The 18,095-nt window shown below is 45.4% G+C and overlaps 1 protein-coding gene across 1 annotated transcript; it reads right to left on the bottom strand.

The window, feature by feature from the left end:
- Positions 1-1,684: 1,684 nt before the first annotated feature.
- POGLUT1 (protein O-glucosyltransferase 1) lies at positions 1,685-17,809 on the bottom strand (the record flags this gene model as incomplete). The annotated part of the gene is made up of 10 exons (XM_008938685.1): positions 1,685-2,078; positions 2,703-2,759; positions 3,293-3,460; positions 5,565-5,623; positions 6,428-6,527; positions 7,525-7,584; positions 9,106-9,227; positions 11,750-11,885; positions 12,310-12,453; positions 17,719-17,809. Coding segments are annotated over 10 exons (1,094 nt in total), but the record flags the coding sequence as incomplete, so codon positions are not given.
- Between the last annotated feature and the right edge of the window lie 286 nt (positions 17,810-18,095).

Genomic DNA, 18,095 nt, shown 5'->3' with positions numbered 1-18,095 from the left:
CCACCTGAGGCTGGCAGTAGAGACACCCTAAATACTACTGTGACCTAGAATAAACCAGCAAGTCTGGTGTCGCCATCTTGGGCAAAAGGAGCCTGGGGCTATCAAGCCATTAACAGTTCTAAGTAACAAGGCATCCAACAGAACTTCTTTTTTCCTTGTTTTATTCCAAAAGCACTTCATTAAAAACTGTTTAAAAATACTATACATGGTTGCTTCAGTTTCTCAGAGTGCCACCTTTACATTGACTAAAAATACTAACCCAGAAAACCATTTCCACTCTTGCACAGTTCTTTTCCTCAGAAATGTGGCTACTGCAGTACCCCGACTGGTTTCCTTTGCAGACTGGGACAACCCAGGAGCTGGTCACATCACTGTCAACCCCTCCTCAATGACCAGTTCTGGCAGTTCCATCCTGGTACTGGGGCCCAGCAGCACCACAAAGCCTCCATGTGAGCTGGCACACGTCTGTCAGCACACTTGGCATCACTGTTCCTCATAGTGTTTCCTTCTTCTCTGATCCAAACTGACCATGGAGGACACCGTGAGCTGCCGCCATCACTCTTCCCCATTAATGTGCTGCTTCCTAAGCCATGAGGCCACTTCATTGTCCAGAGGTCTCACCTGGAAGGCAGCGGCCCTCCTGGGATCCTGTGCTTGCTGCCCACACTCTTCTGAGTGCCTGCCTGGATGCAAGAGAAGACGCTGCTTCCTACCAGGGCACGGCGCATGGGCTACAGAGTATGTCAGAAATGGCACTGGGCTGAGCAGCCTGCAGTGGGCTCACATACAGTGAGCACCAGCAACCCGTGACTGAACTCAGAACGAGTAGCGTGGGGACAAGCTGCCACCGTGGCTGACAGCATTCCCTCAAATAGACTGAGAGAGATGAGAAAAGGAGTGTTGCAGCAGTCAGGGGACAAAAAAGCAAATACTGAAGTGAGCAGATATGTTGCCAGCCTCAGAAAAAAAAAAAACAAACCCCAAACAACACAAAAACTCCAAAACAACCCTAGAAAGATTACAGAAGGGGCTCACAGCAGAGAATCTGTGAACATCTGGAAAAAGGAAGAGTTGACTCTACCCCTGCGTGTAGTTTCTCTGGGTTCTTAAGGACGTCTGGCCACCAGCTGGTGAATGTTTGTTACAAGGGGCTCAGCTCTGCATGGCTACGTGGTGCCCAGCTCACCTGTCAGAGGAAGAACTGTCTTTATCTCAGCTGCCAACTGCTTGATTGGCTGCTGCTTGGGCTTAGCACCATGGGAACATCATCATCCCCAGCCACTTCCCTGTGAGGTAGATAGGTTAACCGTGCAAGGATTGTTGGTCCTTCCAGTGGCACATCAAAGCCTTAACATCAAACTCTAAAACTTGACATAAGCATAAGCTCTAAGCTGTCTAAAAAGGTTACCCCAAATCCCAGTGCCTCCTTCTGTCAGAAAGTATCTAATATCCCAGGTGGTACCATGCACGTGAGGAAACACTGACCGTTTGCTAAAAAAAAACCAGGGGGCACCTATCTCCCAGCAAAGTGTAGCTGACAGTTTGTATACCTTGTCCACGAGTACTTGGTAAAAAGTCCAGTAAAAATTAACACAAAGGCTCCTCACTGACCAAATGGGATTTAGGCTCATTCTGAGCCAGGTAGTAACTAAGTCCCAAATACTAACCACCCACTTTTCATTCTCTTCTTGGCAAGACCACAACCATTAAATAGCTGTAACCCAACACCCTACTTCACATTCTTATGCTGACAGTACAACCGGCTCCTGCTCTGTGGGAGCAATTTCAAAGTCAACCTATTGCTGTCCTCTGTAGTTCTAAGCGTAAAGGGTAAGCATCTGAGAGAAGAAGAAAGAAGACACACTGATCTTCAGGTTTCCACAGAGATCAGTTTGAGCTGAAGGGAAAAACAGAGAAGTCTCTACAGTTCTGTTTTCAGCCGTTCAGAAGTGATTTCGCTGCAGCTCTTCCTCTTTTTCACTTTGTAAGTCAAGGCTTGGGAATACTCAGACAGCAGATGCTCCCAGTAGCAAGAGACATCCTCCATCTGCAAGTGCTCGGTGATGAACTGGCGTCCCCTAGAGACACACAAGGCTCTGTCAGAAGCAATTTCCAGTTCCTACAGGAGCCTTTGGGTTTGTTTTGTACGTGTATCAGCTTTCACGCTGCTGTGTTTCAAGTGAGAAACACCACACACTGCTCTGTAGCATCTATTTTAATTCCAGAATTTTCATTCACGCTCACAGCGCTGACAGTTGCAGTGCTGTTGTTATCCTCAAGATGGAATTTGTTATCTGGGATAATAAACATCAGATTTCACGTACTGGATGCAGCCCGAGCAGCACTGATGCCTGCTGCTTCAGAAACTGCTCCCTGCCAGCCTGGGTACGCAGTGCTGACAGGGCAGACACTCCCCAGGGGGTCAACTTGCCTCGTACCAAGAAGAAAGCATCCACCATCTGATAGCTTTCAGCGGGGTTCCTGACATGGGTCACATCTGAACCAAAAACCTAAGCATATAATCTTGTTCTCTGGTTTCCCCTGCTTGCTAGTTCTCCAGCTCTCCTGCTGTTATTGCAGAAGAGCAGTTATACTGCACCCTACTGATACTAAGTTGTCTTTGATAGGTAACCCCTTCAAAAGCTGCCTACAGGAAACGCTTGGGAAGAGTGACCGATAGCCAGGACAGACACACAACTTACCTCTCTGAAATTTGTTGTGCTATGGCATCGTTTTCCTTTACAAACTGCAACAGCTCCCTAAAATGAAGACCAAAAAAATGCTATGAAACAACCAGCTCAATGGAGAACATTGCCCCTCAGCTAAACTGTTGCAGAGGATGAAATTAAGGATTCAGAACTGAGCCAGGGCCTGCTGCTCCGCATTTCAGAGCACAGAAGAAACTTGACCTTCTCACCGATTCCATATCAGTTCTGGACAGCATTCTGAAATCTGGGAGCTAACACATTTTTGGCTCAGCAATAAGTTCCTCTTCCCCCTTATCTATTCTGCAGGGCCTACTTGTAAATTTAAGTGCCTAGTACGGGCTGATTTCAGTGAGGGTGACAGACCTGCACACCCCAGGGAAACTGTACTCTCTGAGCAGTATGAGCAAAGGATTCTCTGGGGGCAGTAATAAGGGAAAAGAACATGACCTCCAAGAGTGTTTGTCTAGGAGATGCCTACGTGTGGAGGCACTTCTTCGTGTAACACAAACCAAACACCCTTCCCAAAACCAGCGCCATCTTCCTGGGGCGTGCAAGGCCCCCTGAGCACACTTGGGGTCTCACACCTGATGTTAGAGAGGTCTGATTGGACTGGGATGTAGTGGACCCAAGGCTTCAGCTGGGGGTAGAAGAACTCCAACCACTCTTCTCCAACGTGAAAGACGAGTGAACCACATAAGAAAAGGTGTTTCAACCGGAAACTGGCAGCTACTCCCCGGAAATTAAACAGATACCTTAAAAGGATAAACAAAGACAGCGACCTGATTACACATGGCATTTTGTGAGGAAATGCACTAAGAAAACCATGCTCCAAGCAGCAGTCAACATCCCCTCACTGGTGGCAGCATGAGGGGATTGCCCTCACACTGAGTTAAAACAAAGGGCAGACATATATCTGAAGCTCCTCACAGGAGAGGTGAGCTAAGTTAAGGAGATGCCAGCTGAGTTTCTGCTCTCTGTCAAAACTGAGAGAGAATATCAAGGAGTGAGGCTATACCCCTTACAAAGACACCTGCCTGTGACATACCAATGGAAGCCTCACATACAGTACCAACAAGGCACGGAGGTCACAGCATGGACGCTGGTCCTGTGACTCTACACATCTGAGACTCTCGTTACCACAAGGAGGTTCTTCCCAATTCTCTCCTCTTACAGTGAGCTTTTTCTGTTTACTGTTCTGCTTCAGCACATCTAACTCACTTCAGTTTTTGGTTTTTGGGTTTTTAATCCCCCTCTGGGATTCTGCTTTAATCTGAATCTAATTGTTTCATACTAACTTGGGAATGCAACCCTAAAAGGTTAAATAGGCTATCACACAACAGATGGACTTTGCAGATAACAAAGAATCCAAGTTTTTTTCATTTTTTTTCTGCCAAGTTAGTAAAGTGGACTTGACTGGGGGTGGATTTCTTCACAAACTGTATCTCCAAGGGATGTTTGTTTGCTTACTTGCTGTCTTTTTCAAACCCGTATTTCTCCAATTATATAGAATGTAGTTTTTCCTGTGGGTAAAACCCCTCAGTACATGCAACTAATCTTTGAAGTCAAACATTCTGGGCCGGGGGAAGGGACTTCTTCCTTTAATTAAGCTATTTTGGGTGAGATGGGAATTTTATACATATTTTGGGTGCAATGGGAATTGTGGCTAAACTTATTTCAGCATTAAGTGACAAGGAGTAATTCTGAAAATATTTTGCATTCTTTGTATTACCTAGGAGCTCAAGGCAGGGATGAAGAGCTCGTGGCATTAGGAACTCAACAAATACATGTAGAGATGTAACAAGAGCAGTGGCCTGGAAGCGAGGAAATGCCTCTGTCCAATTCCAGAGACAGCTCCCACTGTCCATGACCCCAGCCAAGTCACTGAGTGCTGCTCTCAGAGACAGCCTGTACGGCACCGACACGGAAGGAAGCAGCAAGGGGTTCGTGTTGGTCCTACCGCAGCCTGGGCTACGACAAGAGCGCGTGAGGACGGCTCAGCCTATACGGCGAGAGGGGCTTAAGGATGAGGCAAAGTTGGGAAGTCTATGTGTAACAGAAGGAAGAAATCTGGACAACAGTCTAGTGAAATACAAAATGAGACAAAATTAATCATGTTTGCACAAAAACACAGATCCAGCCAAATGACTGAGTTCTTCTATCAGCAGATTCTAGCTGGCAGAATCGTAACTAGGTAATTGTGAAGAAAAGGCAAAACGTCAGACATACAAGTGCACACACCAAGAGTTTATGTTTTTACACAGAAACCCACAAGAGTATTACACCAAAACCCCCTTTCTAAAGTAGTTAAAAAATAAAAACCTTTGTAAATCAAAACCACATTCTCCCAAACAACATGCAAAGTGTGACTCAATGCTGTATATGCTCAGTCATATTTTAGGTTCTCTCTTTTACATTTGCCCCAGTATGCAGAGTGCATATAAAGACATGACCCCTGGGTTCCTTCTGTCTTTCAAGACAGTAAAGCCACCACCATAGCACTGAAAAAATAACTTTGAACACACAACTTGGTATAGGAATATAAAGAAAAACTGATAGAAAGTCTTTTTGATTAAAGAAAACAGTAAAAATTTTGATCTGTATGTTTGTTAGTGATATAAAACCTTTAGTTTCTCCAAAGCACTTTATTTCTCCTGACCTGACAGGAGAAAGGCAACACTGAAAGAGGTCATACAAAGCTCCCAGATTTTCATCTGCTTTGTATCTGTTCACAGGCTTTCCTATCTGCACTGAGCTGTTTGCTGGAATTAGACTTTAAACCTAAATGAGGCCTTAAACCACACATGTAAAGAAATAACCCACAGCCCTTAGAACAGCTTTACTAATGAAAAGTCTTACTTGTATTTGCAGTGATCAACCAAAGGAATTTCCTTTGCAGGAGGCTTCCCCAAGGTATCCTTAAAATAAAGAGAAATTTTTTTTAAATTAAAATTTAGGAAAAAAAAAATCAGTAAGCTTTATATGGTGATTTCATATTTGTTTTCCCTCTCAGCTGGAAACAAAGCTGAAGTCTCAAAACCCTCCATTCCTACTTCTGAGAAAACCTTCTCTGGGGGGCTTTTAGAAGTATTATGAAGAATTCCCAGCCCTTCAAAGAAGAAAAAAGTTCAGTAAATGACACAGTGCCTGTAAGCAAATGCCAGCACAAACATATCAAATGATAAAGTTTAGTTGGCAGCTACGGAGCTGAAAACAGTTTGGGACAATGGACTGTGTGAAGCCAAGTGTAACAGGACTGGCCAAGGCTGTCTGGAGAGAGACAGACTGTAGTCCAGTAGTATGGAACTAAGAAGTTATCAGCAACAGGTATCAGAAAGTTATCAGCAATAAGAACAAGAAACAGAGGTGACAGAAAAAGGTTTAAGACTGAAAACATCACACAGCTCAGGGCTACAAGGGGAAGAGTTGGCTAATTCTGTTGTAACGGAAGCAGAGAGGGCTGGCATAGATTCATTTTCTTATATGTGCTGGTTTCCTTGATCAAAAATTATACATGGAAAAAACTGCTGGGCCTGCCAGGCTCTAGAGACTCCTTCCTTTCTCCCATCAGAGAGGTGTGGCCATCAAGGGAACAATAAGCCTCCCCCGATCCAGAGGATCACCCACAACTCTCCAACAAGATGCTTCTCGATCATCAGAGCCACCTTGCAATGCTTCCTTTTTGGCCCTTCACACTCAGCAGACAAACAACACCAACCCACCTTTTCAGATTTCCAAGCCTGGTTTTTAGTGTACTCAGCATCAACAAGTTCTGGGTTTTCTCGGGACAGCAGAATGAGGGGATCTCTCTCGGGGCTCGTTCTGCAAAAGAAGTGCCATCAGTAGTTGCCAATCCATGTGAGCCAACACAGCTAACAACTGCAGGACCTGAGACCCTGCCTTTTTATGAGGCTGACCTCCCTATGTGCATATCACACAGTGTACTTCTGTCCAACAGTACATTAGGAGAAGAGAATGAGTTATGTGTGCTGAAATTATTTGAGGCCATGTTTCTTTATTTCACTTACTAAATATTTAATAGTATTATTCAAGCAATTCCCAGGACAAATCAACAGAGATGTTTTTTCCTTCAGGCTTTTATCCTGATGGGTGCCAAATACTGTAGCTCCCTTCTAAGCCAGAGAGATGCTAAGCATCTTCAACACTGATGCCTCTGACAAATTTAAAAGACTACTGATAAACAAGGTTATGACAACCCTGAGACTCACTCCTCATCATCTCCTGGGCCTACCTAGCAAGCTATCAAATCCTTCCCTATTGGGGATGGGGGAGGAACAAAGTATTTGGTTTAATGCTGTTTTCAAACTGTCACTGAAAAGAGGACAAAAATAACCTACTCTCTTATCCCCCACCACTCAGGTAACTCAAAGCAGGAACACTTTTGATTCCATGTCGAGTGTTCGCATAGTGAATAAACACATTGGCAAGTCACGCTGGCAAGAAACACACACATCAATATCCAATCTTTAAATTTGTATCATGCACCTGCAGTTCCCTTCACAGAACAAAACAAGCTGGTTCCTCGTGTGACAGTTTTACCCATTAAGAAATAATGTAGCAAATCCATCACAACTTTGGTTTCCAACACCAGACTTATAATAAACTAGTTTCAAATGGCAATTCTTACAGAGAACCACTAATGGTGAGATGCTGCTGTACAACATGTCTCACTTTCCTTACCTTAAATTTCATTCTAGGTTACACTTGTTTAGGTCTTGGGGATACAGAAATTTCTGTGTACAGACAACTGTCACGACATATATCAGTAGAATCTCCTGTTAGAGGAAAATACGCTCACCTGGATCCTCGGAAATATCCTTTAGAGATTTTTTTCATCCATGGCCATTCTTCTGCAGATCTGAAAATATTGTTTATACACTGCAATAAATTACTTAATATAACCGTGAAACATCCGTTTTGACAGCATGACCCCTTTTTATTATTCTTCATTTTTGATGGAAATCACTTTCTTCATTACAGCAGAAAAAACTCTCAGCCATGTCCAAAAAAGCAGGTTTTCCTGTGAGTATTGTGTCAAGGCAAGATGATACAGGCTACTTTTCAGAGCACCTTTCAGTCAAAACACCACAACTCCCTCACCAAACCTTTAAGTGTATTAAAATTTACCTAAAATTTAAATCCGCTTTTTGTATTGTATTTTTCTGTACTGCACTGAACATGGATAGCGTGAAATGACTAGAGAGTTTCTAGCCACTCTAATTTCCCATTTAAAAAAAAGCAACCAAACAACAACAAACCAAAGAAAAGCCCTCCCAATGTTTTGCATGTAAAACACAGAGATTCATCTCTTTCCCAAACAACTCATATTAAATCTAAGTGGGTCCTTCAAAATAGCTGTTCACACTTTTTATTTCTGTCAGTGAAGTCACCTGCCTCCTTTTGGGGAATTCTTTGTTGTATTTTCCTGTTGCACCTGGCTTGGCATGTAGGTCCTGATCCTCAAACTGATCTGCACAGGTCAAGCTTGTAACCCAGTGACAAAAGTGGGGTTCACTGAGAAACCAAGGGTAAATATATGCTTTGGACCTTCATTGTATTACATCACATTTGGCTGCAGCTATGATTAGTCCCATAGATCTCCAGATTTGGAAGAGGGAAAAGTTCAGTCTCGCATTCTGATGTCAAGTGATTGACATCAAGGTGTTTTTTTCTTATTATGTTTATATGTTCATTCACTGTTGCACACTGTCATTCCTCATGGGAAACAACCCCTTACTCTGCTAATAGTCGAAGATCCTGACAAAAGAAAGACTTCCAGTCAGAAACGTCTTCTGTCTTGCTCTCTGCCCAGTCATGACTCTCGATTCTTGGGAACTATTCCAGGTTTCCCTATTGCACAATAATACTCAAGTAAAATCAGATCTAAAGAAGGCTTTCCTTCACCCTTCCAGAAGCTTATACAAACATCCTGGATCATCCCTACAGTGGAAAGAAACAGCTCCTAGAGAAGTAGTTGGAAACAAAGGAAAATATTTCCATGTGTCAGGGGAGATTTCTGCAGGCAAAAGATAACTGCTACTTTATTGACAAACCCTATCTCACTGAAAACGATAGTCATCTGGCCCTGACAGCATGAAGAATGTGTGTACTTTGTCCTCTGCATTCCTTACTAAAGTGTTGAAAACAGAGAAGCTAATTATAACTTCTAGCTACACCATGCAAAGTCTCCATGGGTCCTTGCAGTTACGCTGTATGGAGTTAAGGAGAGGCAGCAAGGCAGATGACAGACAAACAGACCTACGGTCTTAAGACTTTGGCGTTGGCCCAGTGCTGCCCAGTACGAGATAGCTTTCACTGTGAGTTTGTTTGCCTTCCATTAAACTTCCACATACAAGAGGTAAACATTACCAAAACATACCTTCTGAGGTCTTCTCTCATGAGGTCCCAGCGCCCCAAACCTGTTGGGTAAATAGGCCAAACAGCTGGTCCTCCTTCCCAAAATGTCCAGGCAGGATACATGATATCATTGTATTCAGGTGTCTTAAGAAAACAGAGTTGTGTGAGGGTAAGAGCACTATCCGTTTAGCGACTGAGCCCACCAGTAACGAATGTCCCTTCTGGGAGCTCTCTTGCCTTTCTCTGTTACTGCTCCACAAGCAGCCACAAGAGCTTTGTGGTCACCACAGTGTTGCTGGGGTTCTTATGAAGACAACCCAATATTGAAATGTTTCAATGATTTTAAAAAGACTACGTCTTGCCGCATGACAACATTGGACTTTAGCGTTAGAAAAATAACTGAAGAGGTCCATGATACAGGTGACCACTATTTAGTGGAAGACCTGGGCTTCACTCACCTTTCTAAAGATTTGTGCCTATGTGTAGCTACAAACGTTTTCTGATGATGATATTAAGGGGCATTATTTTCTCCTCAGAGATAAAGAGGCACTTACAGACACTTTCACATTTAGGTTTCCAACACTTCAGTTCATTCTAGCCTTCCTAGGGATCACTTACTAATTCACTGCGACAAATAACCAGGTCATGTAAGAATTCCAGTTCCTCACTCCTATTTGGATGTTTAATTCCCCAAATAATCAGAGGGAAGACCAGCACTTAAAGAAGATTAAACCCTTCCATGAAACCAGACTATAAACACTCCTTGCACTAGCCTTCCCATATGATTATCCATCTACCTGTCACCTGGAGATACTGGAGAGAGTCCAAGGCCACCAAGGTTAGGAGTTGGTGCACATGGCATGTAAACATGGGCCAAGGGCTGGGTTTGTTCATGCATAGGAAGACGAGGCTCGGGAGAATCTAAATGGCGTCTCCTACTACCCAATGAGAGAGTTCAGAGAAGATGGAAGCAGGACCTTTTCAGAAGTGCAGAGACAGAATGAGAGGCAGCAGGCTTTGACCACAAGGGAAATTCCAGTCAGATATTGGGAAACATGTTTTCATTCTGACAGAGGTCAAACGATGTCTGTGGACACTCTGTCCTTGAGGATGCTCAGATCTGGGCATGATGCAGCCCAAAGGTCCCTGATCTAGTTGGTCCTGCTCTGAGCAAGGTGCTGGACTGGGTGATCTCATGAGATCCCTTCCAACTTATAAATGAACATGTGCTTCTATGATCTGCTGCTTCTCAGTCTTGCTACAAACAGGCACTGATAACAAATCATGTGAGCTCCATCACTGCCCCAGGGTGGGCCTTGCAAGATACACAACTGGACAATCCTGCAATCCCTTAAATTCCAGCCTTAGAAAAACCCCTTATCCTTTCACAGTGGACCAGCATCCTGGAGCCTTCCTAGTTCCAGCAGGGACTCATACGGGGTGGTTAAATGTGAGCTGTGCTTGGGTCACTGAGTTTCAGTTAAGGATAGAACTGAGGTTACAGTTCAGATACTGGACAATGGTGACAGGAGAACTTGGTTTCTTGCAGGGTCCTGCAAGGCACCCAGGGGCAGGATAATGAATATGACTGCAAAGATTAAACTCCTGTGGCCTGCTCTGCATCAGTTTGGGTCCTGCTGGACGGAGTTAAGGCTGTGCAATGGTGAAGGGGCAAGGCAGCTAGCTTTACTGCAACATCTGGCAGCACACATGGCTCTGGAATGGCAGCACCTACAACTCTGTACTGAAATTCTAGAGAGGGAGTTTTAGGGAGCAGGCAATAGGTATGAATGGATTAGGGTTCAAACTGCACGAGCCCAAGACCTGGGTAAGATGCTACAAATCAGCCAAAATAGAGTAGGGTGTGAACCAGCCAGAGCAGGTGGTTTACTGCTGCTTTTTGCACCTTACAGTCTGCTGGGCTTCAGCCAAGGACAGGATCATGATCAGGGTTAACTAGTGTGGGTGCAGGATTTGGGCACACTAGGCATAGAGGAAGGTGAAGCAAGATTAGCTGAAGTTTGAAGTGTAACAATACTGTGTTGGAAAAAATGAGACACTGTGCTACAGTCAGGTTTAACAATGGGAGTGGTGGGAAAAAATACAGGAGGGCTCTTGAGTCTGGGAACAGAGATGCAAAGAGCAAAGGTCTCTGTGTGTGCATGTTTGCAGATGGAAAAGAGAATCCAGAGGAAAAGGGTTCACATGAGGTAGCAATATTACAGTGCAGAAAATAAGAAACACTTGTCTGGGTACCAAAAGAGAGTACTAAAATGTTCACATTAAATGAGATTAACTGTATGACAGCTGACTGATGATAAAAACTCTCAACGATGCTGATAAACTACTGCCTCTCTTAAAATTGTAGCTTTGTAGCAAATACCAGTGATGCTGGCACACATCTCATCCAGCTGCACATCATTTCACTAAAGCAGAGGTACCTTTTATGACCTGGGAGGGGAGCTAATGAGAGGAAAAACTGTTCTGAATAAATCTGCAAATCTTGTCTGCCAGAAAACTGGAAGCAAAAGGTAACAAAGAGCAAAAAAGAGCAAGCAATTCTGACACACAGAAAATCTGTGGAGAACCATTCTCAAACATAGGTTCCCAAGAAAAAGGAGGATATGCACGTCTCAGAAACGCTCAGCTTTTAAAGGCGTGCTCACCTTACTGAAGGAGAAGACTGGGATAATGGGTTGCATCCACTTGGGGACCTGGGGATAGTCTCGTACATTGATCACCATTTCCATGTCAGGGAGGCGGTCGATGATCCCCAGAAGGAAATGCTCAACTCCACTGCATCTGTGGAGAAACGACACAGAGCAAAGAGCTGTAAGGAGAAGGCAGACTCCTGCAGTTTCTTGCAGGCCTGTCTCTCTGCACAGGAGCAGAAGAGATAGTGAGCCCAAGCAATACCAAGATACAGGCTGGAAACTGCCTGTAGCACCCCTGAAGCCCCAGTGCGGTACAGACACCAAAGAAGCAACCCACGCTGTTAAATCTGGCCTGATCTGCAGCTTTCCCTGGGATGCTGCAACTAAGTAACCTGAAATGCAACAATGACACCTCTTGCTACATTTAATCCTCACACACAATGTTCTGGGCTGCTGCTCTGATGAGGAATTCGGACCTTTGAAATACCACTGTGCTCAATGACTTTTAACTTGGCAGGGTTGTAAGTACTCCTGCGTCCCAGGCAAGGAGAGGAGATGTGCACAGCTCCTACCTTGCAGGGAACAAGCAGTCCTGCTCACGGTACAGCTTGTTCTTAATGATTTGGTAGTGCGTCCCGAGCTTCCGGCTCACCACGTCTGACATCATCTCCTTGGAAATGCCACCTCGAAAAGGAGCCAGGTCCTGCTTCCAGACACTGCAACACAACAATCAGCCATCATCATGTACAACAGGAAGGATGCTGTGCATTAAACTATTGCAGTATACAGGCTGGACTTATGGCTAAAACAAGCACCATGGAGCTTCCAGAAGCTCTGTTACATGGGGCATAACAGGAGTTTTAAGTCACTTGGAAGACCTGTTACTCAGAGGTCCAAGCTTCACTCTTTGGCTATCTGTCTGCTGTTTGCCTGTACAGAAAGTCCAGCACAGGACTCTGAGGCTAAATCAACATGGACAGCTCTAGCTACTCTCACAGAAAGGACCTTACATACCCTGGCAGGTTATGGGTAAAAGCCTTCAGCCCACTTAACCTTTGAGCTGTGAAGCTTGTGCTCTGCAATTCTATGAATGATGGGCCACAGCAAGACCAAATTCTTCATGAAGTGTCATGCTATGTAGACATTAAAAAAGAAGGTGAGAATCTAGCTGCAAGGAACAGCATTGCCCAGTAACGCCAGAGGTGCAGTGAAATCCAGCTCAGGAGGACAGGCCTATGCAGCACATGTTCTGGGACATCTGCTCGTCGCCAGAGAGATCAAGGAACACAGTATGAAAAGATAAACCTAATGAATAGAAGAAAATACAGGAAGATACAGTTTATATAAATTTAGGCTAAAGGTGCTCAGAGCTAACTACTTGGAGTATTTAATGAATGGTGTCAGACCGTAACTGCCATGGAGATATCCTCCTTGCTTTTCTGCAGACACTGCACCAAGGCGTTAGTTTAGTACAACACTCTCAGGGTGACCCCCCCGTGAGGGTGGTCAAACACTGGTAAAGGCTGCCCAGAGAGGCTGTGGAGTTTCTGTTCTTTGAGATACTCAACACTTAACTGGATATAGCCCTGTCAGCCCTGCTTGAGCAGAGGTGTTGGACTTGATGATCTCAACAGGTCCCCTGCAAGCTTCAGGGTTCTGCTATTTCATAGTTGGGTAGAAAACAGGAAAACTACATGAAGAATTGCCATTGTGCAGATGGGCTGACCATGGGAGGAGCAGTCTGGCAAACGTAACGAGCTTGAGAATGGGAAGAAAGTTACGGTTTTATGGCGCACCCATGTCATTGTAACCTAAGTGATAACTGAAAGGTAGCAATGAACAAGTTAGGACCTTCAGTCCTTGGCCCCTCAGTCACAGAAGACTAGACATAAGCAGAATCTGTTACATGGGGAAAAGTACTGCCCTTCAGGGTTTTGCTGCACTTTGACATACCTCCAAATCAGCTGAGTTTCTTCAGTGTCACACAGCATACGTGCTGTATTATCTCCCTGGATTCTTCTGTGCTGCCTGTCACTATAGCAGTGCTCCTTAACAACCCTTAAATGAACTACTGCTTTACTGATACCTACGTTTTAAGACCCACGGCAACCATAACTTCATGTGACTATTGACTATCACATTCTGATGCAGGTTGTAACCACTTGGGAAGGTGTTCTACCCAAAAGTGGGCAGGCAATGGTGGAGCATATGTTTAAAGATAAGGAGATGTCTTTAGGCTGTATCTGAATTGGAACTTAGGAAAAAGATTGGAAGGCTAAACTAGAAGAGACTTTTCTCATCAATATTTCAAGAGCAATGAAGATCAAACACTCCCAAACAGAAAGTACAAACAGCTGCCCAACACGACTCATCTGATATTAAAAGCCAATGCAGCGCTCATTCTCACCCCCAACATGAGGGAGCACATCTGGTACTTTTAAACAGGAGGCTTAAAGTTGGGCATCTATGTTTCTGCGTTTGGAACCCTAACCCTAAAGGCAGAAGAATATGTTGACTCTTCCCTGAATTCCCTCCTCTTCTTTAAATAAAAATGCTGCTTAAAGGTATCAAAAACCCCAGCCCTCCAATCCCTGTCCGTATGGCAATGATGACCTTCTCCGGTCGCTACACTGCAGCCGTGCGCTGTCAATGTGAACAGAAAGGAAGTTTGGTTGGTTTTGTCTAGAGGACACATTATCCTGCACTTGTGCTGCCTCCAGTGGGCTTGCATCCCATGTGAGCCCCTAGCCCTCTGCACTAAATTCCCTGGAGGAAGACGAGCCCAGCATTTCAAGTCAGCGTGCCAGGGTTATGCACGAAGCTCCACAGTTAGAAGAAAACTAAACAGGACTTGTGTCTTCCTGAATGAGCTCCTCTTGGATAATGCTTTGCCCATGTGAAAGTCAGGTAGTTAAATAACCACTATCACTCCAATTCTCACAAGCAGTGAACTAAACTCCCTAGAAAGAGCACTAAAAAGTGCAGCACACCATCACAGAATCGCTAAGGTTGGAAAAGACCTTCCAGATCATCAAGCCCAACCAATGAACTAACTCTACCAATTCCACTGCTAAACTACGTCCCTAAGCACTGTATCTACACGACTTATAAACACATCCAGGGACAGTGACTCCATCACTTCCTGGGCAGCCTGTTCCAGTGCTTGACAACACTTTCAGTGAAGAAATTTTCCCTAATAGCCAGCCTAAACCTCTGCTGCCATTACAACCCCATCTCCTCTTGTCCTATCACTTGTTACTTGGGAGAAGAGACCAGCACTCACCTAGCTACCACCTCCTTGCAGGTAGTTGTAGAGAGCGAGGTCTCCCCTGAGCCTTCTTTTCTTCACACTAAATAGCCCCAGTTCCCTCAGTTGCTCCTCGTAAGACTTGTTCTCTAGACCCTTCACCAGCTTTGTTGCCCTTCTCTGGACCCACTCCAGCACCTTGATGTCCTTCTTGCAGTGAGGGGCCCAAAACTGAAAACAGTACTCAAGGTGTGGCCTCACCAGTGCTGGGTACAGAGGGACAGTCACTTCCCTGCTCCTGCTGGACACACTAGTGCTGATACAAGCCAGGAAGTTGTTGATCTGCTTGGCCACCTGGGCACACTGCTGGTTCCTGTTTAGCCAGCTGTCAACCAGTACTCCCAGGTCCCTCTCTGCCAGGCAGCTCTCCAGACACTCTTCCCCAGTAGCACTGCCTGGGGTTATGGTCCAAATGCAGGACCCAGCACTTGCCCTTGTTGAACCTCATACACTGGCCCATCGATCCAGCCTGTCCAGGTCCCTCTGTAGAGCCTTCCTACCCTCAGGCAGATCAAAACTTCCATCCAACTTGGTGTCATCTGCAAACCTACTGAGGGTGCACTTCTATCTTCTCATAAAGATCACTGATAAAGATGTTAAACACAACACACCCCAGCACTGAGCCCTGGGGAACACCACTTGTGACTGGCCACCAACTGGATTTAACTCCATTCACCACCACGCCCCGGGCCCAGCCGTCCAGGCATTTTTTTTACCCAGCAGAGCATACACCCATCCAAGCCATGAGCAGCCAGTTTCTCCAGGAGAATCCTGTGGAAAACAGTGTATGAAGTGCTGGGGTTTAAACCCCCAGCCCTGAATGAGGGTTGGCATACAGATGACGACCACAACCAGGCAAGAAAGACCCAGCCTTAGATGGGAACTGTTTAGGAGATCACCACCAGCTGCCCCTGCCTTCCACAGTAACTTGGAGGCGGGGCAAGAAGCCACCTCTATAAGAGTTGACTCAGGTTGTAGTGGGGCTGGGAGGTCTGTCCACACAGTGGATACGCTGTGTGAGGATTCTGGCTATTGAAAGGGCTCCCTGACTCTTCATGGCAAGTGAATGGCTCCCAGGATGGTGGAGCAACATCATAGTTTCTCTCTGGGAAACTATGCCATGATAGGACTCATTGCCTGGCTGATTCTATCTCCCATGGCACGATTCCTTGGCCAGCTTGCTCCCTTCTTCACATCCTTCACAGTGAGTGAGTGCATTGACTTGTTCCTCCCTCTCATTGTCTGGCACTTTGCACACTCCGGTGTGTGATGTGGCAGTGGAGGGAGGAGTTTGGCTGCTGGGCTGCCTGTTAACGATAATATCATTCTATATTGGCCAAGTAGTCAGCAGAAGAGGTGTCAAAATCTTAAGTAGACAATATCCACAACCTTTTCCCATCCACTAAGTGGGTCACCTTGTCATAGAAGGAGATCAGGTTCATCAAACAGGACCTGACTTTCATGAACCCATGCTGGCTGGGCCTGATTACCTGGTTATCCTGCATGTGGTGTATAAGGGCACTCAAGATGATTTGCTCCACAACTTTCCCTGGTGCCACGGTCAGACTGACAGGTCTGCAGATCCCCAGACCCTCCTTCTGGCCCTTCTCATAGATGGGTGTCACATCTGGTAACCTCCAGTCCACTAGGACCTCCCCAGTTAGCCAGGACTGCTGGTAAATTTTGGAAAGTGGCTTGGTGAGCACTCCTGCCAGCTTGTTCAGTACTCTTGGCTGGAACACATCTGGACCCGTAGATCTGTGTATCACAGTCTAAGTGATGCAGCAGGTCGCACACCATTTCTTCTTCGATTAAGGAGGTCTCCTTCTGCTCCCTATCCCTGTTTTACAGTTGATGGGACTGGGTACACAGGGGACAACTAGTCCTATTACTCAGGATTGAGGCAAGTAAGGCATTAAGTACCTCAGCCTTTTCCTCATCCTTGGTCACTATGTTTCCCCCTGCATTCAATAAAGGATGGGAAGTCTTCCTAATATTCCTTCTTTTGTTGTCAGTGTATTTATAGAAACATTTTTAATTGCCTTTAACTCCAGTAGCCAGGTTGAGTTCTAGTTGGGCTTTGGCCCTTCTAATTGTCTCCCTGCATAGCTTCACAACATCTTTGCAGTGCTCATGAGTGGCCTCTCCCCCCTTCCAAAGGCCAGAAACTCTCCTTTTGCTTCTGAGTTCGAGCCAAAGTGGAAAATGAATCTGTGTTCTGTAACTCTTTCTTAATCTAGCTATGTATAATATGCTGCATATACTTATTTTCTTTTACTTTTAAAAAGCCCATGAGAAAGATTTGTTAGCAATGTGGCACTGAAAGAGATGGCAGAAGTGAACTGTTAAGACAGAAATGTCACCAGCTATGTATGTGGTTTATTCTCTGATCATATATGAAATGCTGACATAGTGTGTGCTCAATCATAAAGGACAAGGAGAGTGATCAGTTTGCAGGTGGATACAACTCCTGGAACTACGGAGGTCATAACCTGTTTCACACAACACCACTAATAACCTCCTCTCTGCAAGGACAGTGACTTATGATGGCTGCAGATGTGAGACCTCTTAGAGCCCAAATATTCTCTAGCTCATTCCCAACCATCAGTGCTGGCAAAAGTATTCCCTCTCATGGCCACAATCCTGTGCAGTCTAAAGGAAACTGGTCTCTCACCTTTGGTGGCAGCTGCAATTCTCCTTTACACATGGCTTATAGACTTCCACAGCTTTTTTGATGTGGTCAGTTATCGTTTTCCATTTGGCATCTGAAACACACAGGAAGGAAGAGTCGGATGAATTAATCCATTAAACTACCACGAGAACAATCAGGAGCTGAGCAGCGTCTCCGGCCCAACTGGCAAAAGCAACGCACCAGGGTCACACAACACACCCCAGCGCTGCTCCAGCCCAGGCAGCTCAAGGGCAGCATGTCTAAAGCCACTGGAGGAAGCAAGAGCCGTCACGGGCAAGGACAGAAGCCCCGTGGACGGGGCAGCGGGTCGGGTACCCCTCACGGCCCGAGGGCTGGGAGGGAAGCCGGGAAGAGCCGTA

Source organism: Merops nubicus, unplaced genomic scaffold, assembly GCF_000691845.1.
Source record: "Merops nubicus isolate BGI_N331 unplaced genomic scaffold, ASM69184v1 scaffold6964, whole genome shotgun sequence".
Taxonomy (NCBI): Eukaryota; Metazoa; Chordata; class Aves; order Coraciiformes; family Meropidae; genus Merops; species Merops nubicus.
Note: the sequence above shows the minus strand (reverse complement) of the source record. Positions and strands in the feature narration are given on the sequence as shown.